This window comes from Chionomys nivalis, chromosome 4, assembly GCF_950005125.1.
Source record: "Chionomys nivalis chromosome 4, mChiNiv1.1, whole genome shotgun sequence".
Classification (NCBI taxonomy): domain Eukaryota; kingdom Metazoa; phylum Chordata; class Mammalia; order Rodentia; family Cricetidae; genus Chionomys; species Chionomys nivalis.
The window spans coordinates 45,025,511-45,051,900 of record NC_080089.1 but is presented as its reverse complement, the minus strand read 5'-3'; the positions used below and the strand labels follow the sequence as shown (position 1 = coordinate 45,051,900).

General features: G+C 43.9%; 1 protein-coding gene across 2 annotated transcripts in view; it reads right to left on the bottom strand.

The window, feature by feature from the left end:
- Sik3 (SIK family kinase 3) overlaps positions 1-26,390 on the bottom strand; it is a 229,811-nt gene that overhangs the window by 30,259 nt on the left and 173,162 nt on the right. For both annotated transcript variants that reach the window (XM_057768062.1, XM_057768063.1), the window contains exons 5-6: positions 18,521-18,645; positions 17,910-18,033 (exon numbers count right to left, since the gene is read on the bottom strand). In XM_057768062.1, coding sequence (XP_057624045.1) covers positions 17,910-18,033; positions 18,521-18,645 — 249 coding nt within the window. The remainder of the gene's footprint in view (positions 1-17,909; positions 18,034-18,520; positions 18,646-26,390) is intronic.

Here is a 26,390-nt window from a genome sequence, read left to right as displayed (position 1 = left end):
CTTGTTTACTGCCTTTGTCACAGTGCTAGGCAGGTGTCTTTTCTACTGTCACATGCACTATGGACTCTCCAGTACCAAAGATGATTATTATATCTAATAGGAACTGAATATATGCTGAAAATGTGAATAAACATTTATTGGATATTCACCTTAATCAGACAAGACTGTTATCACAAAATGCTTTTTATTTCATTTAATCTTCACAACAATCCTAAATTAGGCACTATAAAGAGCCCCATTTGAAAATGAAGAAATGAGATTTTAAAAAGCTAATGCACTCAGCTACCACAAGGCTGTGCTCTTGACTATCCTGTAATTCATCTTCAGACGGATATAAGTTCCAGTTCATCTCTTTTTCCAGAACAAGTTCAACTCTGCAATTTCTATAGCATTTTTGGTAACATCACTGTCATGAAAGATATACTAAGAGTAATTTAAAAGAATCACTCTTAATTTTTAATGTATCATAACTCCAAAAAACCTAACTAAGATGCTAAAAGAAAATATCGAATTGTTTTTGCTTTATGAGCAAAGGTATATCCAAATGCAGCTCAGATCTGAAGGACTACGGTCTCTGCGTTCTAAACTCATGTCCAGAGCAGCAAGGCTAGGCCCTGCACCAGAGAACCAAGGCTAGACCCCACACGGTAGAGCAGCAAGGCTAGGCCCCGCACCAGAGCACCAAGGCTAGGCCCCGCACCGTAGAGCACCAAGGCTAGGCCCCGCACCATAGAGCACCAAGGCTAGGCCCCGCACCGTAGAGCACCAAGGCTAGGCCCCGCATCGTAGAGCAGCAAAGCTAGGCCCCGCACCGTAGAGCACCAAGGCTAGGCCCCGCACCAGAGCAGCAAGGCTAGGCCCCGCACCGCAGCACCCATGAGATGCAGGATTATGGTCTGTGACCATTTAAGAGGAAAAAGGTGTTCTTAATTCACAAAGTTGCATTAAGCTAAGAACCTCAGTGCAGGGAGGCAAGAATTTGCTTTGGGAGCTGTGACGCTGACGTTCAAACCTCTAGATGGCAGTCTACGGTCTTCCTTTGGTCTTTTCACACAAAACTTAGTGCAGACATCAGAGACCAAGGTCAAATAATGTTTATAAGACTTGCTTTAAAACAGAGACTTCCTTTTCTAGGCAATTTCCTTAAACAACAACAAACGAAAACAGGACCCGTCATAAGTCCCAACGCAAATCTCAATTCCAGGATTTTGAAACCTATTAATCCTAAGAGACCCTGAAGATTCACCAGAAAAAAAGTTCACAAAAATTTATGCACATAAACTTGCATTAATTTTTGATTGTTCACGGAATAAAAAAAAGTTTGCATAGATCCCTAGATGTCTCCAGGCCTCAGATTAGGGACCACTTGTTGCTTCGTGTCACTGGCACAAGGACAAGGGCGCTGATCAGACGCCGAAGCCTGACACTTTAATCTGTTGCAGAAAGTGAAACATGGCTGAATGCAGCATCAAGCCACATTTTCTTTTCTTTTTTATTTATTTATTTATTTATTTATTTATTTATTTATTTATTAAAGAATTCTGCCTCCTCCCCACCCCCACCTCCCATTTCCCTCCCCCAATCAAGTCCCCCTCCCTCATCAGCCCTAAGAGCAATCAGGGTTCCCTGCCCTGTGGGAAGTCCAAAGACCACCCACCTCCATCCCGGTCTAGTAAGAGGAGTATCCAAACTGCCTAGGCTCCCACAAAGCCAGTACGTGCAGTAGGATCAAAAACCCATTCAAGCCACATTTTCTTGATGTCATATAGCTCATGAAATTCAATTCAGATGGGATCTGAACACAGAATTCGACATAAAATATGAAAATAGGGTGAAAATGAAGGCAGCGATTGCTACTAAATCTAAAACTACAGCCAGAGGACACTCAGCTGAGCAGCAGAGAATGAATTAGAGCAAAGGGGTGAGCTGCCAGCCCTTCCAGATGCCAGCAAGTGCTCGACTGTGCAAAGTGGCTCATCGCTTGTCCCCTCCCAGAGGGCACAGCCTTTGCTGCTGAGACCCAGGCACTGTGGGTCACAGCAGTAGAGTGTTCTACTGCTTGGGCTAGAAAGGCAGCACCCCCAAACCCTGCCAAGGCTGCTCTTGTCAGCCCCCTACACAACACCAAGCGGTCTCTGGCAAAATCACTGCAGGTCTGCGGAACCCAGTTCTTCCACGGAATGCTAACTAGAGGACTACCGTGCAGCAACAGCAGCGCCGACAACGGGCATGCAGATGACTGAGGAACGGATTCCAAAATGGCCCTAAAACCGGAATGAAGAGTTGTGTAACTTTATCTGAGATGTTCAAGAAACATTTTTTTCTTGAAGAGAACTTTCTCAAGGAGGCTGAAAGGGTTTTGTTTGAGAGGGATACCAAGGAAGGAAGTATGAGTGTAAAAAGCCCTCTATACTCATTAAAGACAAAATTCATTAAAGTTTCATTTAATTTCCATGACAGAAGAATAAATGAAATAATTTAAGAATTTATGAGGCTTATTTACCATGGAGAAAGACAGATGTGGGCAGGAAGGGACATTCTGGGCTGTTGAAGTATCTGAGGGATGTTTCACAGACAAGGCTGTGGACAGACTCTGTTGTCCAAAGATCCTAACGTGGAGCAATAGTAAATTACAATCCAATGCAGGAAGGGTATTCTGATGATCGGTGCTGATGAGCTGGACAGACAAGCCATATGAGCAGGCTCCTAGGGAAGCGGGTGGGGGTGAGGGCAGTACAGTGCCCGCAGGCATAGATGAGAGATCTGAGAGGGCTCTCAGGGAAGTGGGGGATACAGTGCAGGCAAGGTTGCCCCTAGATCACAGCTACTTTTACTTTTACTTATTTTACAGATCACTGATTCTGGGTAACAAGGGGACATGATGAACTCCTTAGTCACCGACTTCCAGTGCTGAAAACTCCTTAACAGAGATAAAGGAACGGTCTGTCTAATTTTCATTAGAAACCTCTATCAAGAGGTTGGCATTTAGGATGACATTGAAAGACGCGTGGGCTTATGTTTGAGGAAGAATAATGGAACAGCTGAATATGTCAACTGTACCTTTCAAAACCATGTTTCACTGATGTCACCAAAATACTCAATATGAATTGGGTCCCCAAAATGGCAGGTGTAAGGAGCACAGCTCAAGTGACTGTGACAAACCTTGCTAACAACTCTAATGTCCTAAGACGCTAGCTGTGGTTGTGGAGACATATCCCCAGTCTAAGGCATGTGGTGTGTATTGTCCCCAAACCAAACAACAACAAACTTGAAAGGCAATGACTTATGCCTGTAATTCTAACATTTCGAGACTGACATTGGACAACAACACGATTGAGACCAGCCTGGGCTATGTGGCCAGTTCTAAGAGTTCTAGGACAAACTAGGCCACAGAGTGAGACTGTCTCAAAACAAATAAAATTCTAGAATAAGCAAAAAACAAAAATAGCAAATACTAGAAAACCATTATTCTACTAAGTGCTGCTATGCAGGGTCAAAACAGGAAAGGGGGAGACAAAAAGTCAGTAAGGTGACTCATTTAGAAATATTATCTGACAATATTAGCATGTATCAAATATTTGGGATAGGCAGATTATCAAATTCCTTAAGCACTCAGCCTGTACTCCAGCACCTATTACTATTATCTCCATTTTATACAAAATTGAAAATCAGAGAAATTAAGAAACTTGACCAGATAATAAAAGAGAAGGTTTGCTCATTATTGTTGTTGTTTGTTTTTTTAGATAAACAAGATCCAAGCTAATCTTGAACCCATGATCCTCCTGCCTCAGTCTCCTAAGCATTTGAATTTCTGAGGTTGTATATATTTTATTATTATTGTGTATGCAAGCATGCATGTACATGTGTAGAGGTCAGAGGATGTGGTATTTTGAATGTAATTGGCCCCATAATCTCATAGGAAGTGGCACTATTAGGAGGTGTGGCCTTGTTGGAAGAAGTTTGCTACCATGGGGATGGGCTTTGAGGTTTCCCATGCTCAGGATACCACCCAGTGTCTCTGCTGACTTCCTGTTGCCTGTTGCTACGCCTGCCTGCACACCACCATGCTCCTACTATGATGATAAAGACTGAGCCTCTGTAACTGAGCCACCCCAATGAAATGTTTTCCTTTATAAAAGTTCCCCTGGTCATGGTGGCTCTTCACAGCAATGAAAACCCTAAGACAGAAGGCAATTTGAAATTTCGATTCTCTTCCACCTTTAAAGGAGGGAGGGCAGTCCAGGAAACAAACTTGAATTACCAGGCTTGTGTGGCAAGGGCCTAAATCTTTACCCAATGAACCACCTAGGGAATTCTTAAAGTAGACACTACTTTTTAAAATACATTATTAGTTGTCGGACGGTGGTGATGCACACTTTTAATCCCAGCACTACATACGCAGAGTCAGATGATCTGATTTCAAGGCTAGCCTGGTCTAAAGACTGAGTTCCAGGATAGCCTGGGCTATACAGAGAAACTCGGTCTCAAAAAAACCAACCAACCAAACAAACAAACAAAAACCATTGTTAGTTTTGAGGTAGCAGCTGACATATCTTTAGAAAAACAAATCAAAATGTTTCTCTTATCCAGCAGATGACATGCTATGTGTGATCTGCAAAGTCTGCTTTACCAGTCAGTCACAAGCAGGCTCTAAACAGAGCAGCTGAAATCAGTGGTGGGAAATCTATGAGTTAGATGAAGAACATGAGGTGGGGAATGACAAGCAGGTAAGGGAGATGTTGGAAACAACAACACAAAAAGGAGTGGGGGTTCAACCTGCTGATGATTTTAGTATTTAGGGTTACAGCTGCTACCGAAGACTGAACTCTGGTGATTGCAGGACACGGAGACCATGGCAGAGGGCTATGGCAAAAGGTGTTGCCAATCATGCATGTCGTCAGACCAAGAGAGTAGAGCTGTTGGGACCTCTGGGCTGACCCCGAGAAAGAAAACCAGGCGTCCTTAAACATCTCATGTGGTGCCAAAGTATGGGGCCTGGCGAAGCACTGCTCCAGTCTGCTGCGGAGGAGCAGTCTCACAGATCCTGACACACACAGCTTTGTGAGCTGGTGGGGAGAAGACATCTGGGTGCCAGAGAGCACTGTAAGAGCACAACAAACAATGACCAGGAGAGCCATGCTTCCTTCAAGTGTGTGGAAGGTGTCTTTCCAGTCAACAAAACATATGCTCGAAGTGGACTCCCAAGCATTCAGCTCTGAAGTCTGTATTTTCGATAATTTTAGCAGGTTTCTTAATGTTTACTTCTTAGTGATGGATTGCTTTTATGGCAATTCAAACTTCAGAGAGCTCTATTTTTCTAAATCTCAAAATCCAAAATAGGAAAAAAATTAATTGGTAGTCAAATCTCTAAAACACCCATTTCTATAGACAATGAACAACTTTTAGAACTTGAAACAGTTAAACTGGATTTCAGGGACCAGATCCAAGTGGGCACACCGTGACTCATGTCGTCTGTCCCTTCGTCTGGGCCAGGGATCAGAACTGGGAGAGCCGAGCAGAGGGCTGTAGGGACCTCAGCATGGAGCCACATGGCCACAGGACTCTATGGCACTTTATATGTTCCAGACTTACAGATATTTGTGACTCAGAACGCCTCATTAATGCTGACTGCCTTTTCAGAATAGAAAACCACAGATAAAACATTCTCATATTCTCTCACAATCCCCACCCCCATTTTCTCTGTCTCTTCCCTACCCCCCTTGTCCTGTCTTTGATTTCTCACAATGAAACTCAGGATGGCACTGAACTTGCTGGCTTCCTGCCTCTGCCCTCCAGATGGTAGAGTTACAAACATGCACCACAATACCTGGTTTTGCAGTTTTTTTGTCTATGAAAAGAAAATAAAGTCTGTCATGATCTCTTTAAAAATAACCAAAAAGCTAAATCAATTTAAAAAGTAGTTCTGGGTTTTGGTTTTTTACCAAGACACCTTTTGGTAAGAAGCTGGCTGGAGCTAGAAATCCCCACTTGGCTGTGGACTGAGCCCAAGACCTGACTTTTGCTACTCTGCCGAGGAAACTCTATCACTGCCAACTGCCAGCAGTAGGGAAATCTATTTGACATGGTCCCTCTTTTAAAATCTAAGCAAAGAAGGAAAACAGTCTTCAAACAAGACGTTTTATATTCAGTGTGCCAGGCACAGATCAGGTGAGAGATGAAGCCTTACCCAAGGCAGGAGTCACAAGGTTGCAATGGGTACCTAATACTAGCTGGGCATGGTGGCACACACCTTTAATCCAGCACTCACGAGGCAGAGGCAGAAGGACCTCTGTGAGTTCGAGACCAGCCTGGTCTACAGAGTGAGTTCCAGGACAGCCAGGACTATACAAAGAAACCTTGTCTCGAAACAAACAAACAAAAATAAGTGCCCGATACCCAAAAGCCTGAGGGTGTGAATTTAATCCCCCAGAGCCCAGAGCTGAAGGGCAGAACCAATTCCCAAAAGTGGTCCTTTGAACGAACACACAGACACACACAAACACACACACACAATGTCAAAAACTTTGAATACTTTTACTTTATTACTAACCATTATTATTGCTTTTTAAAATTTACTATTTTCTATCTGTGCATTTGTCTGCACACCATGCGCATGCAGTGCCCCCACCATCTCCCAAACCTGGGATCACAGACAGGCCACCATACCAAGTTTATAGTTTAAACTTATATTTACTATTGCCCAAATAGAAATGTACACACATTTCTAAAACCAAAGAGCAAGGACTGGTTATTTAAAGTAGTATTTGTAATCCCAGACTCTCTGTAGTGACCAAAGCTAGCAGTGAATGTACTAAAATTTGATTCATTAAAAAAAGAGATGGCGGGGCTGGAGAGATGGCTCAGAGGTTAAGAGCATTGCCTGCTCTTCCAAAGGTCCTGAGTTCAATTCCCAGCAATCACATGATGGCTCACAACCATCTGTAATGGTGTCTGGTGCCCTCTTCTGGCCTGCAGGCATACACACAGACAGAATATTGTATACATAATAAATAAATAAATATTTTTTAAAAATAAAAATAAAAAAAGAGATGGCTTAGCAGTTGAGAGCACTAGCTGCTCATGCAAAGGATCTAAGTTTTGTTTCCAGCACCCACATGGCAGCTCACAACCACCCATAACTCCAGTTCCAGGGGATCTGATGCCCTATTCTGGCCTCCAATGGCTCCAGATATGCATGTAGGCATACACATACAGACAGGAAACAAAACCCCAAACAACAACAAAAACATACAAAAAATTAAAAAAAACTTTAAAAATTCTAAAGGGATATTATAATATTAAGACAACATGTAGAATTCTTTTCTTCCCTTTCATTTTTTTGAAAAGTCAAAGATTACCTCCATTTTCCTACATCAATAAGCATTTATTAATACCCAACTGTACACAGCAACAGCATTTAGGCTGCATGGGAAAGTTACTGCATTAAACATAAATCCTCATCATTGGTTTCTGTAAGTGTAAGCACAATATTCTACAGAAAGAGAGTTCATAAAATTGTGATGTCACCTTAGTGACTGAACACAGAAGCTGTAGGGAAACAGCCAAGATGGAACTGAAGGTGGAGGCCATCTGTCAGCCTGAGGAGACAGCAAGGAGGGTCTTGAGCAATATATCTCAATGAATTAGGTAAATAACACCTATTTCTTCAATCACCCCGCTTTTCTTTCTCCCCCTTGTCTCCTTTCTTGTGCGGGTACGGTGGGGTCAGTAATGCAGGTGGAGAGCCCAGGCCTCACCCATCGCCAGGCAAGCGCTTTGCCACTGAACCCCGCCCCCCAACACTCCTGTCATTTACCGCCTGCTCCATCAGTTTGTTCAGGAAGGTGGGCTGCTGACAGAATTAAGATTCAGAAATTAGGAGATCCTGGCTAATGACTAGAAATGACCCAACTTAGTTGTAACGCCAACTCTGAGAAGACCCCGCTGGTCACACTGCTTGCAAGAGGTTGCCCATGCTCTAACTCACATGTGGAAGGGGGCTCTGCTCTTACTACTCCAGTGGGCAGAATCCTGGCTCAGTTTTACCCTAGAGCCCAATACCCAGTACCTGCTACTAATTAAGTAGTTAAATCTCTCTCTCCTCTCTCTCTCTCTCTCTCTCTCTCTCTCTCTCTCTCTCTCTCTCTCTCTCTTCTTTCTCTCTGTTAAATAATAGGACAACTGGTTGGTGGTGGTAGTTTCCGTGTTCCCACGACCTACCTGGGTCTTGCAGAATAAACTCAAACCGTGAGGCCTGGTGGCAAGTGTATTTACTGCAGAGCCACCTCATGGCCTCCTCTTAATGCTTTCTTTGACATCCACTGCAGGACTCTCCTGATACTCTGACTAACCTACCAGGTATGTATTTACTGACAACTAAATAGAACTGAGAATGGCTGGTGCCCTCTGAAGTTAGACTGCTAGAGTTCACGGCTTAGGTCTGGCACTTACTAAGTGAGGACATCCCTTAATTTTGCTAAACCTTCATTTTTGTAACAATCAAATGATCCATTACTCAGCATACCTCCTGGATAGAGTGAGCTCACTGAACATTAGGTAGTTAAGTCAACAGTGTCTAATATATAGGAACCCAACGTTAGTTCTTACCCAACCTCTAGAGTCAAGCTTCTAGTTAGAATTTTCTTTCTTTGTTTTTCTATATAAGGCTTCTGTAATCCAGAAAACAGTTCAATTGAGAGGGAAATAAGCAGAGCACTAGCAGCACTTTGTCCCTGGTTTTCTAGACTCATGAGAACTGTACGAGGACTACTTCACTCTGAAAAGCAGGTCTAGTTCTGTTCTGTTTTTGAAACGGTTCTCATACATCACAGGTTGGCTCTGAAGCGGACATATAGCTGAGGGTGGGTGACTTGTGATTCTCCTGCCTCTGTCTTCCAAGTGCTGCGATCCCAGGTGTGTGGCACCACACCCAGCTCTCTGGCATGGAGATGTATTCCTGTGTGAATGGAAGCCAAAGCACCGTGGGTTTTTCTCCCTAGATAGAGAGGCGCCCTTCTGCACCGCTCACTGAGCAAGAGACGTCCATGCCCAGCCCCAGTCCTCTCCACAAAGTGCTTTTCACCCAGGGAGACACTGTGTGGTTCTTGATGAGTAAGCTGATGAGATGAGTTCCTTTCCCTAAGTGGAAGCTTTCTGGAGTAGCTGCAGGCCATATTCTCCATCAGAGGCATTATGTAAGCGGGGTCTTGCATTCCCAGTGATAAAATGCTTATGCAATATTACAGCTAATTAAGTACCAATGAAGCCTAATCAATAAGGACTCAAAAATATTGCCCACAAGAGATCTCAATGCACTCAGCATCAGTACAGTTTCTTCACAGTAAATTAATTTTCCTTCTGTTAAGTAAATGATCTGACTACGTTTGCTCATAGGTGGTATTTAATAGGAGAGGGCAAAGCAGATGGCCATGGTTTTAAAATGTAGTATTAGGGAGAGAATATAGCAATCAAATGCTTAAGTCGTTGGCTTCCATCAGTGGGCGGAGTCAGATGAAGCCTATACAGCCAAACCAGGCCTCGTTTTACCTAAGTTCAGGAAATCGAATCCCCCTCTAACCAATACGTGGCTAAGGCTAGGTGTTACCCGATTGATGAGCTCTGGGCTAATCCAAGAAGTTTCACACAAAAAACAGTGGCCTGCACCAAACATGATGTAACAGAGACTCAGAGCCAGCTTTGTGGTTCAACAAAACAGGTTTGTTTTCCCCCTGTGAGATGGTCTCGTTATGGAAACCAGTCTGGCCTCCAAGTTACTATTTAGCCCATCTTGGCTTCAAACTCACTTGTGTTCCTCCTGCTTCAGCCTCCTGAGTGCTGGGATGACAGGCCTGGGCCAGCTGGCTCAAAACACCTTTTTCAAACTAAGCAGAAGAAGTCACTTGATCTAGTCATCTCCACAGTAATAAAGGAACAGAAAACCAACTGGCTTACTAAATGACTCTGACCTTTAATGGACTACCTATCAGTTTAATAATACAAGCGAGTCTAAGGAAGATTCTAAGACTATCTTTCTTAACTTTTCCTTTCACGGGGAGTGGGACACTGAGACAGGGTCTCTATTATGTAGTTCTGGCTGTCTTGGAATTTGCTATGTAGAGCGGGCTGGCCTCAAACTCACAGAAATCTACTTGCCTCTGCCTTCTAAGTGCTTGCTTAAAGGTGTATGCTACCATGTGGGGCATTGTGATTTCTTCCATGTTTCTTTCAAAACATTCACCGAAAATGTATGTATGTCCTGCCAAGAGGCGCTAGGTTGTGGCTCTATAAAATGCAGTCCAGCTTGCTGTCCTAGAGCTTAAGGAGAAGGTGTGTCCATAATATACTAGGTGGTAGAAAATCACTCCATCTAGAACAAATGCCACTTAACAGTATATGATCACTGATCTCAGGACACCCAGGGAAGAACACTTCTGTCTAATCAGCTTTGACCATTGTGTGAAGACAACTTCATCCCGAAGTTACTGGCAGAACGGAAACTTCAAGTTCTTGAACTAACAGTGTCCATCTGCAGAGCCTGGTCTCCCACACAGCTTGAGATACTCTGGAATTCAACTCAGCCAGAAAAGGGCAGTGGAGAGGGTCTTTCAGCACCTCACATGCTAATGCGAAAACCATCCCAGCTCTGCTGGAGTTTCTAGATCCATTCCACAGACAGCAGTAAGCTCAGCTCAAGTTGGTGACAGCCAGAGTGGGAACTTTCCTCAACCACACTGTCCTCTAGGGAACAGTGACAAAAACAGAGAGTGACTGCAGACCCCACAGCTCTGACCTCCACAAAAAGAGCCAGAGTCACAAAAAGAGTCACAACGATGACCAGAGACAGAAAGAGAACTCAGGGCCAGACTCTCAGCTTCCTTCCACTGAACCTGAACTCCATACTTGAAGAGGTATGCTCAGAAGAAGTGCTCAGGAGACAAGAACATCTAGGATTTCATTTTCTTCTGGGCCTCATCATATGGGCAGCACCAGCCTCTGATGGGTTTCGGGATACAGGCCTATGGTACGGGACAGAGTCAGGCACATGCATACTGCCAATAACAAGAATGATCACACAGTAAGACAGCAATTGTCAACTCATATCCTACACTGGTTCATTTCTCATTTTCTGTACTTAAATCTTACAGAACCTTTTATTCTACTCAGGGAATTTCCTCTCCGAGATTAAAGAGTGTCAATATTTAGGACAACCACATTGCTGTCTCCAGAGTCTTCCAGCTTTCATGATAACTTACTAAGAGTGTAGTTTCAGTAGTTACTTGCCAGGAGTTATTCTCAGCAAGTAGTTTTGGGGAGGTCTGATTGAGCAAGAACATTTGCGATGGTGTGAGAGGCTGGGGTGGAGGACAGAGGAACTCCAAACCCCTCACAGGAGATATTCTGGACACTGGAAGTAGAGGAAGCAGCTTATGGATCTGCACTTTTCTGCAATAGTGAGGTTAAGAAGAACAATACAGATCTGAGGGGTGGCAGCGGGATGATGATCTGTGTGGCTTTAACAAGGCAACTCATTTCTCTAAGCTTCACCAGCAAGCAATGGAATGATACATGGTAACAACTCCAGAGTCTAGCTGCATAGGTGAAAGCAGAGGAAAGGTAAGAAAATACTTTCTAAACTCTTAAAGCCTTGCAGGAATGTGCTTTCTTGTGTCTTTGCCAGTGGAGTAGCGACTGAGACAGGATCTCTCGTGGCCTAGGAGGGCCTCCAACTCACTAAGCAGCTAAAGATGACCTTCAACTGCTGAGCCTCCTGCTTCCACTTCCCAAGTGCTGGTATTATAGGCAAGTACAATGTAATCTCTTGGTATTGTTTGAGTAAAGGTATTCCCTCTGGAAGGGCTTTTGTAGCTGAATTTTAACAAACCTGTGCAATAACTCCCTCCCTTAAAGCATCTTTATGTGTGTCTACCAGCGCTCACACTATCCCAAGGCCTGGGAATACAGCAGTGAACAAAGTCTAAATGCTTACCCTGTCAGCTGACAGTGAAGTGGGAGGCGAGAGGAAGACAACAGCTGTGGAGCTGTGATAAGTGTGAGACAAACCGGATTGAGAACGCCAGGGGTGGTGGGGGTCAGGGGAAGGCTCGGAGGGCCTGCCTGAGGGAAGGGGAGCACGCTTGCTGAGTCAGAGAAGGACAAGGACCTTCTTATGACTAAAGCCTAGGACCTGAGGTCAGAACAGCAGAAGGGGTTGGGGGGTGAGTGCTTCATGCGGAGTTCCAAATGTGAGAACTTATGCTTTTTCTTTTTCTGTTCTTTTTTGAGACAAGAGCTCACTCATTATGTAGACCAGACTGGCCTGGAACTAACAGAGATCCACCTGCCTCTGAGGGCTGGGGTGAAAGGTGTGAGCCACCACACCTGGACTGACTTTAACCTTAAATGAAAGCCCTTGGACCATAGGAGGGCTTAAGAAAGGTGTTTGGTCAGCATATACCTTAAGTTCCGAGTCTGGTGTGGAAGGCAAATAATGAAAAGAACTACTTTCAGTGTAGTTTGGCAAATGCCATGATAAGACTAAGTTCAGAAAGATGAAAAATAAAGAAAAAATATCTAGAGTCTTCTCTTTAGTATGTATGTGTAGATCAGAGAACAATCTTGGGTATCACCCTCAGAAATATCACCCATCTTTTTTGAGACAGGGTCTCCCACTGGTTTAGAGCTCAAGTGGGCTAGACTGGCTGGACAGAAAGCCCAAAGGATGCTCCCGCCTCCACCTCCCAATTGTTGAATGACAAGCATGTGCCACTGCACCCAATACTCTTAAGTGAGTTCTGAGGACTGAACTCGGGTCTTCGTGCTTGTGAGGTAAGCACTTTACTAACAGCTATCTCCCAAGCTCTGTATTCTTTGTAATTTACCAAACTTCTTACTAGATTCTACATTATAAGAGTGAGAGGAAAGGAGTCTGGAAAGAAGGAAGTATTGAGGACAGAGGGATTTGTTCCAGAAAAGATGATGTCAAGGAATCAGAAAATGGATAACAGGTTGTAGCTGGGAGTTGGGGTTTAGCAAAGGAAGGGGCATCTAAGGGAAAGAATAAAATATATTGGGGTGTGATGCCCATAGATAAAGTAGGCTTTGCCCTTTAAAAATGCTGTCAGGGTGCCTGGCGATACTGGCTAATTGGGTGAAGCCCTAACTCTGACCACTAGCACTGGAGCAGGGACCTCTAGGGGTGGGGCTGGCGACAAGCCTGTAACTCCAGCGCTCAAGAGACAGAGGTAGAGGGAACTTGAGCTTAAAATCAGCCTGGGCTATACAGTGAGACTCTGTCTCAAAATAGTATATTTTGATATTTTTACATGTGTATATGTGTGTTCTGGATTATAGTATAAAGTATATTTATATTATGGTTCTAGTAAAAATGCTTGACATTCAGTGCTTTAGACATATTAGAAGTAAACTTTAAGGCAATGGTAAACCATTGAAACATTTTAAACTACAAAATGATATGATCAGATTTGTGTTTGTGCGCACATAGGAAGCATGTGTGTATGGTGTAGCTTGTTAATATTTGTGTCTGCAAAGGTTCCTCATGTGACAACATGGAGAATAATAGACATGGCTGAAACTAAGATTTCACAGATTTGACCACTGTCTAATTTAGGCAAGAAAAGAAAGATGGCAGCAAGTTCTACACAAGTGGCTACAGGAATGGGGGATTGACTGTACAGCCTTGGATACCCAATTGGCTATGGCGGTGCTAAGAGGACAATTAAGACTTGCTTCTGCCATGCTGCAGAAGGGGACAGAATTCACTAGGACAGCGGACACCAAACAGAGCAAATTTGAGAATAGGGAATGAAGCTCATTTCGGACACCAAACAGAGCAAATTTGAGAATAGGGAATGAAGCTCATTTTGGAAACTGTTTCAATGACGTAAAAAGGGAAGACACTGGACTACAAAAGATTGAAGGCCAGAAGCAGAACGCCTGCCTAACATAAGGCCCTGGGTTCAATTCTCAGCCCACAAATGGCTGAATATGTAGCCCTAGACCTCAGGAGAGAACGTGGAGCCAGACAGTTAATTGGGGCTGCTCTTACTAGTGATCAGTGAAGTCATGGCAGGAAATAAGATGGCTTAGAAGATTATGTGAACAAGCGGAGATACAAAGGATGAACTGAGAATGAGAAATCTGGCAGAAACGACCAAGACAGCACACTCAGGGGACAGAGAGCACGGTCTCAGAAGCGGCAAGAAAAAAGTACTCTGAATAGTGAAAACCCTAGCATAAAAAAAATGAGCAATCCCAGATCCTTAGGAGACTGAGGCAGAAGGATTGCTTACGCTCTTCAAAGGCAGCCTGGGAAACACTGTGAGACTTCGCTGGGGAGAGAAAAAAAATGAAGACTTTATGCAACGCCTTAAAGAAGATGTAGAGATAGTAAATAAGCAAATGAAAAGATGCTCATAATCACTGACCCCAGAGCCACAAATTAAAACAAGAAACACCGTACATCTGTGAGAGGAGACACGCCCAACACTAAACAGGCAAAAGCTGGCGAGGCATGCAGCAGTAAGAACTCTCATTCCCAACACACCAAAGCTCTCTGGAAGGCAGTTTGGTGGCCTATTACAGATCTAACAGGCCCTTACCATATGGCCTCATAGTCATGCTCTGTGATATTTACTCAAGTGAACTGAAAATGTGTATCATACAAAAACTGCACAAGGACATCACAGCAACCTTAGTTATAACTGTCAAGACATGCACCAGTGGGCGAAAGGATAGACTGTGGTATAGCCAAACAAGCGAGTATTATTCGGCACTAGAGGGAGATTATGCAATAGATACAACAGACCTTATTTGTCTGTACATGTTCCTAATGGAAAGGTCAATGCAAAAAGCCACTTAGCGTTTCCAATCATATCACATTCTGGAAAAGTCAAAAGGTATGGAGGCAATGTTGCCAGTTGGGAGAGAGAGGAAGAAGGAGGAACAGGAGAAGCATACAGGACCATCTGGGTGATGGGGCTGCTCTAATTGACATGATCTTGGTGAATAAATGTCTTTATGTACTTGTCACAACCCAGGGACTCACAACTCCCACAGGGAACCCTAATATAAACTACAGGCTCTGAATGACAGAGATTTTTTTGTATGTCAAGGGTAACAAGCATACCAATCTTTGTGTGTGTGTATGTGTGTGTGTGTGTCTGTGCGCGCACGCGAGGCAGAGTGGGGCGGATACTGGTAGTAGGGAGGCTGTAGGGAAATGGGACAGAGGGCATATGGGCATCTCCTATCTCTTCAGTTCAATTCCACTGTGAACATAAAACTATTCTATTTTTTTTTTTAGTAGGGAATGGTAAAATGCTAAATACTATTGGGCAGTCACCAAGACAATGAGGAACTGTAGCTACGCCTAGAGCCGCCCACTGCACATTTCTCTGCTTGTATCACTGTACAGTCAAACTAGAAAAAGTCAAGGCTTGGTCCTTGTCTGTTCCTTCTGTTCCTCTCCTGTTATGATACACCATCTGAGTGCCTGCTCCTGCTGCTCCAAAACTTCCCCAGTGATCTCCACTCTTCTCAGTTCCACAGTCAGTGCTCTGCGGATGCCTCAGCCTCCCACAGCATCCCATGGCATCCCACTCCCTCCTTCCTGGAACATCTTCACTTGTCTTCAAGACAAGCAGACTCTGGCTTTCCACATTAACCATTCTGCTGACCCCTGTACACTTCGTTAATCTCAAAAATTCTTGGCATCTCTTCCCTGTCCAGAGAAGAGAGCTAGCTCATCTGGTAGCATTAGACATAGACATTGATGGTTCTCAAATAGACATTCTCGGTTAGTAATCATTCTAAAATCAACTGCTGGTGTCTCAAATTTGACATTTCTAAAACTATCTCTACAAAATTTTAACTATTTTCCCCCTATAGTTATCCTCATTCTTTCTGCTGCTCAGGTAAAAATAAAGAAAAAAAAACCTTGAAGTTACCTGCAATTATTTTTTTATTTACATAAAATCCAATACCAAACATGATTGGAGACAGACTGCCTGGTTTTAAATACTAGTTCAGTCACTTATTGGCTGTGTTATCTAGAGACAACTGCTTACCCTCTCCTGGCCTTAACATCATTTGTAAAGTGGGGGTGACAATCTTACATAGCTCTTAATACTGAAGAAAGTTAGTATTTGTAAAATGCATTCAACATGCCTTCCATGCAGTATGCAGCAATGTTTCTCCAACCCCTCTATTCCTCAGTCAGGGAACAGATACCCGCAGCACGCATGTGTACCTCTTCTAAGTCTCCTACCATCCAGGTTCCTTTGCTACCAATGCCTTCACTGAGCTTGTACTGCACTGCACAACACTGCATCCTACTACACAGCACTGCACTATACTGTATTACACTACACAGCACTGCATTCCACACTGCACTGCACTGCATTACACTGCACAGCAAAGCACAAAACAGTACTGTACTACACTACACAGCAGGGCATTACACTACACAGCCAAAATACAATAAATACATAGTACTGCACTGCATTGCACAGCACTGCACAGCAATGAATTGCACAGCACTTCACAGCAATGCATTACACTACATAGCACTGCATTGCATTATGCTACACAGCACTTCATTACAGCACACAGCAAAGCATAACACATAGCACTGCACTGCACTGCACAGCACAGCATTACAATCTCCTTCCAACAAGAGTGCAGTGCCTTTAAACGCTACTACATCATCTCTTCAATGTGTTTGAAATTTTTCATAATAAAAATATAGAAGAAATTCCCATAGGGCAGACCTCTAATTCTTCTCCTTCCACCTGAGAGTAAAAGCAAAAAAGGCTTTACATCTGCTGATGAGGACCTAAAATAAGCTCCCTCGACTCTCTGACTTCTGTCTTCATCCTGACCTCTTTTGGGCATACTCTAAGTTGCTACCTCCCTGAAGCCTTCAGGCTGTGATCTTGTATCTTCCCAACTGTATCTTTTGAATGATTACACCCACCCACCCTCCTGAAGATTTCTACTTCATCTTCCAGGAGCATTTATCATTACCCGGTACACCATCTCCCAGGTCACCAATTCTGAGATGACTCAGTTAAAGCTAGCCCACATTCCACCTACTTCTAAAGGTATGCAAGCTTTCCTTCAGAGGAAGTAGCTAGACAAAGGGCACCACTTTCTACAGTGGCTCAAACATGACCTCTTACATGCACGGAAATGGTGAAGAAGAAGAAAAATCCCAAACCAAACAAACACCCCCATCCCCAACCAAAGCCAAACCCACACAGGTTCTGAGTTATAAAGCAACTATAAAAATGTAGGTTTCTGGAGTCTGTTTTCAGTGTTAAACTTTTCCAAAAGCTAATTATCCTCTGCCCACTTACTTAAACGGATTTTAAAAAGCAATTTGAATCTGAAGGTAGACTACAGATAGAACTAGGAAATGAGACCACACCAAGACTAAGAAGCAAAGTCTGCTTTGTCCTGGGCATCCACGCCCAACAAAGGATCTCCTGTACTTCAGTGAGATGGTGTGGGGAGGATAGTTCAAAGACGAATGTTGATCCCACTTCTGCTAAGAGATGGGATCACTGACTGATACACATCAATTAATCTAATCCGTATAGTCAGGGGCCCACACAAAACTCTCAAGTCAACGTAAGATTGAGAAAATGAACACTCAGACAACTGGTACTAAGCAGAGCTCGAATTCAAGCACAGGGAAGGCTCCCTGAATCAAAGCTAGTTGCTTATTTTGCTCCTATGGAACCTTGCCTCTCACAGGAACTAGGGCAAACTATAGCTTAGAAAGCAGTCAAATGGCCATTTACCCACTATTACCACACTTCTGACATTACTTAACATTCTTGACTCTTCCATGAACCCAGTTATAAGCTTTGGGCTGGCAACTCCCTTACCTGTGGACATAAAAAATGGGATGCGAAACTTTCCACTCAGCACCCGGGCCCGCAGATTCTGCAGTGTGCTCCCATCAAATGGCAGGGCACCACACACAAGCACATAGAGGACAACTCCAAGACTCTGCATCCCAAACAGAGAGTACAGACAGTTAATTGCATCAGAGGAAGCAAAAGAGGCCATTAGAGTGTATGTGAAGATGATGGAACCAACTTTTCGTTCTTTCTTTATAATATTATATGGGCCATTATCAAGGTCAATAGTCTTCAGAGCAGTTAACAGTCTTCTTTGCTTCCAGACCTGAATTTTGGGTGAGATCCCCAACGTTTCTCAGAACCCAGCCTATCAGAAAGAATAATCCCTGTTCTTGGCACAGGCATCATTCGCTCAGGCCCTTACAGGGTTCTTCTGCAGAAGCAAAGCAAGCCGTTGACTTCCATGGCTCACGTGAGTCACGTACTCGGGGAGAGGCTGTGCACGGACTGGGGCGGGGGGGAGTTGCAAAGACACGTGAAGGTGCTTTCCGCTCACACAGGGCACTATGTGTCCTCTAGCAGGACAGCTGTCATCTAGAAAGGGGAACAGGGTGGCGAGACAGAGCAGCACTTACCCAGATGTCCACTTTGGGCCCGTCATATTCCTTCCCTTCAAAGAGCTCTGGTGCAGCGTAGGGTGGGCTGCCGCACCACGTCTTCAGCAGCTGCCCGGGCGTAAAGAGGTTGCTGAAGCCGAAGTCTAGAAAGGCAAATGGACAACATTCGAGTCAGCAACCCAGCAAACACTAGTGTCTGGTCAGAGGAGTACAGGCCATGTCACCGAGCTGAAAAGCAAACCTAGGAAGTAAGCAGCACGCTACCTGAGCTCAATGGAACTAGGGGATGAGTCAGGTGCAGCGCCTGCCTCGCATGTGTGGGCAGGGGAAAGGAACAGAGGTCAAATAGCAGAGGTGAAGGGAGGGGAGACCCATGCTGGGAAACTTTTCTAATTGTACTGGACATAGAACACGGCCTCACTGATGTCAGGGGTAGAGTAATGACTCTACCCTGAACTACACCCCCTTAAGGAACTCTGGCTAGCTCAAGCATGGCGAGCATGGCTCTGCAGGTCTTGCCCTTCTCTTCCATTCCCTCTGCCTTGCTAAGAAAATGTTAGATTACATTCCTAAAGCTGGCCACCAAGGTCTACTCCCGTATTTGGCCACTTCTTCCTCCTGAGGTTGACTACCAAGGTCCAGCTATCAAAGTTTTGAAGTCCAACAATCGAAAGCCCCCTTGGGCTCACCTAATTAGTATGCCCAATTAAAATGAAATATATCATCCTAACGCAGGGTTTCCCCCTTGTACCTTTATAAACTGCCATTTTCCTAAGGGCCACGTCTGTCTCCTCTCTATCCAGAGGTCATCCTTTGTCACTCTGGGACAAACATCTGCGGCTCCATTTCCCTAGTTCCCTTCCCCCTTCTCCCTCTAATTTCTGTCTTTGTCTCTTATTCCCTGCTCTCCATTCATCTGGGGTAAATATATCTACTTTGTGCTGAGAATGTAGTCTTGAGGGGTCCTGAGCTAATGTTCCTTTCCTTTCACCCTCAGCCTCACTGATACAAAAAGCTCTGACTCCCCCACACACACCCTTTTTGAAGCAGGCTCTCAGCTTACAGCCTTTGCTTGCCTATAGCAGTCCATACAGACCAGGCTGGCCTTGAACTCATGGACTCTTCCTGCCTCCCTCTCTGGGGTACTGGGATTACGTTGCGAGGCGCCACACCCAGATGAAAGCACTGGTTGTTCACTCGGGCCTGCAGGTGTCCAGAGGGCCACTAAGAGCAGCTGAAAGCCTCGTCTACCTCCATTTGGCATCTGTCCTACAGACTGAGTTTCTCTTCTAGAAACTCAGGTTGTCTGGAGACATATCATATAACAAGAGGCACATTTATGCTACAAAGCACCAGTGACTGCTGAGATAATGGTCAACAGACCACAGTTTGAGCAAGACTGGTTAACTAGTTAGCTTCCTGTGAGGCACCCACTTCTGTCCCTTTTCTACATAGCCTGGTAGTCCACAGCAGGAGCACTGGGACAAGGCTAAGGACACTGGTCTTCTTGATATGGTTATATTAGTTAAGCTTCCTTTCCTGTTTTCACCATTATTTTTTCCATTCTGGTTTTGGGCAAGCGCCACATCTGATTTGCTGGAGTCCACCAACTGGCCTAGTGCTTGAAACACATGGGCGCCTTCTTTTTTTTTTTTTTTTTTTGATTTTCGAGACAGGGTTTCTCTGTAGCTTTGGTTCCTGTCCTGGAACTAGCTCTTCTAGACCAGGCTGGCCTCGAACTCACAGAGATCCGCCTGCCTCTGCCTCCCGAGTGCTGGGATTAAAGGCGTGCGCCACCACTGCCCGGCCACATGGGCGCCTTCTCAACTGGACTCCGAGTTTGCATATGCCTTTTTACAAATATACTTATGGCCACTTAACAACTAGACAATGTGGCATTGTTATTACTGAGGTGATGTATTCAAAATGAAGAAAATGCAACTTATTTATAAATTGAAGAAAGAACATTTACATTTTAACAGCTCTGTTTTAACAGCCCACTTCCATTATTTTCTCCTATTCTCATTAGTCTAAGGAGTAGAAGGACATAAAAGGAGCCAGTCTTTGGGAACAATGCTAAAATACCAGGTAAAAATGGCAGGTTTTGGCAGTGGTGGCACACACCTTCAATCTCAGCACTTAGGAGGCAGAGGCAGGTAGATCTCTTGAGTTTGAGGCCAGCCTGGTCTACAGAGCAAATTCAGGACAGTCAGGGCTACACAGAGAAACCCTGTCTCAAAAAAGTAAATAAATGAATGAGTGGCTGGCTTGATGGCTTTATCCAAAGATAAAGGCCATAGCATATAAATATTTTGATTTCTGGACAGCCTCTTTCCCCTCTCCCACACCCTTACCCTCCTGTTGGCAGTTTTATCTCCTTTTGCCCTCTGTATTCCTTCTTTCTATCTAGCCAGAGAGGAGTTTGCCAGTGAGGACCTATTGGCTTTGGCTGCCTCTCGGGGCTGACGTTCCAGGTCCCGCAGCGTCTCCTCTCACTTGATTGGGACACTTCCCCTTCTGAGTCTTAAGTTCCTGTTCTGGATTCCCCAGTACCTGCTTAGAAAGAGACCGTTTTCTAATATGAAATCTGCTCTTCCAGTAACGCTCCCAGGGGCTCACTAATCGTGGACCCATCTATTAATAAAGACACTGGCGTCATCTTTAGCTCCTCCTTCCTCTTCCCTCTTTGAGTTGGATAGCACTCATAACCTTTACCTTGTGTATCTTGAACCCCTCTCTCCCATTTTGTTTCCAACTCTAGGATTTTATTTTAATTTATGTGTGTGGGATATGGGTATATGCACACATGTCTGTGTGGGTGCTCATGAAGGCCAGCAAAAGGGAAATAGATCTCTTGAAGCTGGAATTTTAGGCTTTTTGTGAGTTAACATACGTGCAGGGATTTGAGCTCTGGTCCTCGTGAGCAGCAAGTGTTCTGGATTCTTAGCCATCTTTCCAGACCCCATTCTCGCCTACCATCTTCCACATGCCCTTTTCAGCTCTGATAAAACTCACCATGCTTCCCTAGCTATGTCACTTAACTTCCTTCTGAGCTGTTCATTCAGAGCTCAGTAACTGTCACACAAAATCAGCTCCTATTTCCTCCTTGCATAAAAAAAAAAAAAAAAAAAAAGGTGGCTCTCTTACCTCTGACTAGACTCCATTACCAAGGGCTCACATCCTGTGTTTACATGTATTTCTCTTTACTACTTCCTGTCTGTGCTAGACTGGCTCCTATCTTTCCCACCTTTAAAATGCATTCATTTCTAAGGCCCAGTCAACTATCGCTTCCTGTATGAAGCTGTAACTGATTTCCAGCAGAAAATATCATGACAATGGCTTCCTCTGGGTTGTCATAGCCTTTTGTTTATTCCGCTACATTCCAGTCACTACTCCGCCTTATTCTGTGCTTTATATATTATTGTGTTCAAGCCCTCTGCTGATTACTGACAGAAAGGGATGGTTTTATTTGTTCTTGTCTCCACACAGTGTTTTTTTTTTTTATTGAAAAAAAAATTTTTCCCGCGTCCTCCCCGCCTCCCATTTCCCTCCCCCTCCTCCCGCCCCTCTCCCCCTCTGCAAACTTGTGCAACCACTTTGGAAATCAGTGTGGCGGTTTCTCAGAAAAATTGGGATCAACCTACCCCTGGACCCACCAATACCACTCCCAGAGATGCCCTATCATATGACGAAAGCATTTGTTCAACTATGTTCATAGCAGCATTATTTGTAATAGCCAGAACCTGGAAGCAACCTAGATGTCCTTCAATGGAAGAATGGATGAAGAAAGTGTGGAATATATACACATTAGAGTACTACTCTGCGGTAAAAAAACAATGACTTCTCGAATTTTGCATGGAAATGAATGGAAATAGAAAATACTATCCTGAGTGAGGTAACCCAGACCCAAAAAGAAGATCATGGGATGTACTCACTCATAATTGGTTTCTAGCCATGGATAGGGGCCACTGAGTCTATAATTTGTGATCCTAAAGAAGCTAAACAAGAGGGTAAACCCAAGGAAAAACATATAGTTATCCTCCTGGCTATGGAAAATAGACAAGATTGCCGGGCAAAAACTTGGAATCTTGGGGGTGGGGTGGGATGGGGGTGAGGGGAGATGGGGAGAGAAAAGTGTGAAGGAGAGGATGAGGGGAACTGGGGGAATCGGGGTGAATGGGGATAAAGGAAGGTTGGATAGGGGAGCAGGGAAACTCATATCTTAGTTAAGGGAGCCACCTAAGGGTTGGCAAGAGGCTTGAACTGGGAATGGCTACCAGGTGCCCAGGGCAATGTCCCCAGTTAGTTCCTTGGGGCACCTGAGGATAGGGAACCTGAAATGAACCTATCCTATAACCATACTGATGAATATCTTGCATATCACCATAGAATCCACACAGTGTTTTTAATGCACAGCAGAAACCCGAGAAAGGCTCACAGAAGTAAATTCAGTAAATCACTGACAGCCCTCTCCTGACATGGTTGCTGGTGCCTTCTCACACTGATGATTCAATAGGCTACGTACCAGAACCTCTACCTCCTGTCTACCTCACCCAAGGCACTGAAGATAACTGACTCATCACAAGGGGCTTGGGGCCCAGGGCCTGATTCAACTCATTACAGCTGGAAAAACAAAACATCATTAGAAATAAATGCCTCTTTGCGAAATCTCTTACATTCCCTAACTTTCCTGTACTCCCATGACTTTCTCTTTACTCTTGTTTATATATATATATATATATATATATATATGAGAGAGAGATTCAGCTTTTAAAACATTCTACCTCTATACTTCCATGACTTTGTCTTTACCTCTTGTTTTAGGGGGTGTGTGTGTATGTGTAATTCAGCTTTTAAAACACTCTACATCCCTTGGAGCAATCTATTCTGTTTCTCTCAAGTTCCTTAAGAACTATTTATTAGAGTTGCTTGAACAAGGCTTGTACGATGACAACACCAGTTGACATTCTAGCTCGAATAGAGGGACTCTCACAGGCCCTGCCTCTAGATGAAGAGCTACAGAGCTAAAGGCAATAAAAAGCTGCCAAGAGAGGAAGAGTCAGGCTTCCCTTCCACAGGGATGAGGCCCCATAGACTACACCACAGATCACAATATCAAGTAGTCAGAACTATACACACGATGCACGTACACTCACACCATTAACAATTAAAGAGGTGATAAATTGGAGGAGTGGAGGCTCCTGAAAGGGGTTAAAGAGGTGAGAGGTGGGAGAGAAACAACATAAATATAAGTATTCATATTTTTAAAAACCATTTTAAAAAGTTATTTTTTTCCTGACTCCTTCCTAGTACTTACTATATCTTTAAGTATAGTGAGTGTGTAAGAATACTGCTTATGACCTGGCATGGTGGCTCATGCCTTTAATTCCTCTGGAGCCAGAGGCAGATAGAAATGTGTGAATTTGAGGTCAGCCTGGTCTACATTGTGAGTTCCAGGTCATCCGGGACTCAATAGTCAGATTATATCCCAAAACAAACAGCAAATACTTCTTATGAATGAAACGACATTTAAAGTCCTCCCAACTGATCCACTTTTTGGAGAAAAAGTTTCACTATTATGTAGCCCAGGCTGGCCTCCAATTCATTGTCCTCCTGTCTTGGCCTTCTGAGTGCTAGGACTAGAAGGAAATAGCACAAATCTTTCTAATATTCAACTTCTGAAACACAACTTTATACATCATAGTCTGCAAACAGTAAACATTGTCCAGACTCTTTCTTTATAAGCTAGTAAGGATAAGATGCTAAAAATCTTAACAAAACCAGACTGCTGGCACAAGCCTGTAACCCCAGATAATTTAAGGCTAAGGCAGGAGGACCTCAAGTTTGAGGCCAGCCTGGGTTGCTCAGTGAGGTGAGCAAAAAGAAAAAGAGGATTGTGCTCAGCAGCATAACGCTCGCCATCGTCACAAATGAGACTTGCGATGCGGCATCTTTGAACATGTCGTAAAAGAGGACTTAACTGCAGTTTAAGTACCAAAGCTAGCAGGCCCAGGTCCACACTCCTTCCTGACATATGTGTTACTATAAACCAAGGTTTCTTTTAGAGTATGGTATACTACCTTCTCTGCCAGTAGCGCTTCACCTCAGTCCTCTTCGTCACTGCCATGCATGCTGGTAAGCCAGAAGTCTGACTAGTTCAATGTGCATTTAACTTTAATACAAGTTGTTTTCAAAGATTTAAATTATCCGTGCAAGAGAAACCTCAAATTATTAACACACGGGAACACTGAAACTCCTTTTAAAAACTCAGCTCCCTCTAATAAATACTTGAAGAGTTGAAAAAATGAGCTGGAGAAAGTATCTGCTCTAGTTTCTCTTAGCTGCTTACCTTTGTGGGCACTTTCATACACACTTCAAACAGAAGGCTATTTTTGAGTACTGCTGGCAGTTTAGCAAAGCAGTAAGGAGACACTGGGATGTGCGGTACAAAGCAGGGGTAGGGAAAAGTGGGTGAGCAGCTTTTACTGTTTATAGTACAGACAACTGAAATATCAACCAACACAGAAGAGAAAACTCTCATAACAAAAAAATAAAGCAAAGAGTAAAACAAGAATGGATTCTCACTGGCTTGGGTCGGAAATACCCAAACAGTAGATTTAACAACAGCAAAAAGCCTCAGAGATCATGTTTGCTCTGCCTCCCTGAACCTACAAAGTCATTTCTATTCAATAGGTGCTTCATGAATTCCAGCTTTGGAATGGCTCTTGTTTCTACTGCTCCTCATTATTTACTAATGTTTTATACTCCTAACACTTCCACTACAAGACTCTAAGTAAATTCCTGCATCTCTTTACTCATTCATTCAACATGAATATATGGAAGACTTCCAGTGTCTTACACAGCAATGTGATAATTCCTAGAGATAAACCAAAAGCACAAGGGGCATGATCACAGGGATGGCTCAGAAAGGAAGTAGGGGGCTTGCAAGATAACTCAGCATGTTAAGAGTGCTTCCTATACAAACCTGAGTTTCAATCTGAAGCTCTCACTAAAAGGCTGAGTGCAGCCAACATGCACATGCTTAGGAGGAGGAGCTAGGGCTGGCTGCCAGCTGCAAATTCAGCGAGAAACCCGGTTTTTAGAGAATAAAATGCAGAGGGATAGCATAGGACATCTGATGTCCTGTAACCTCCAACTGCAGGTACACACATATGCATGCAGAAACCAAATATATACTACATATCATTTACACAAAACTTAAAAAAATTAAAGATAGTTGACCTGGGGAGGCAAAGTGGGGGAAGTGGCTGGAAACCAAATGGGGCAGAGGGGACACAGTCAGGGGCAGAGCACTCAGCTAGCCTGCTGAGTAAGTGTAAGCAGTCAGGGACTGCCCCGGTCTTGTATGAGGCTTGAGTAAGAATCCTCCCCACCCCCGAGTGCACATCAGCACCAGGTGAGAGGTTCTCAGCTGTAAATGCTGGGCTCTGTGGGCCTCTGCTTCCCTTCTGTCCCTGCTCTGCCTTGAGAAGTTCTTTAAGACAAGATAAAGGGACTTTGGTTATAAGGAACTATAACCTTTGGTTCTTGATACATTCTCACCACGGCCTCATTCTCAAACTGTTCTTACCCCCCAACAGCCTTAACAAGGAACATAAAGAACATATTTCATAATTTCATCTAATTAAGGTGTATTGGGTAACCAAAGCCAATTTTAGAGTATTTTACCACAGAAAGAAGCCCTGCACCAACCAGTAGCCACTCCCCTTCGCCCCAGCAGCAGGCCTTTACTCACTACTTTCTACCACTGTGGACGTGGCAGTTCTGGACATTTTATGTAGGCAGAATCACAGAATTTATGACCTTTTATGACTGGCTTCTCTCACTACTGTAATATTTTTAAAGTCTACCTATATTTATCATCTAT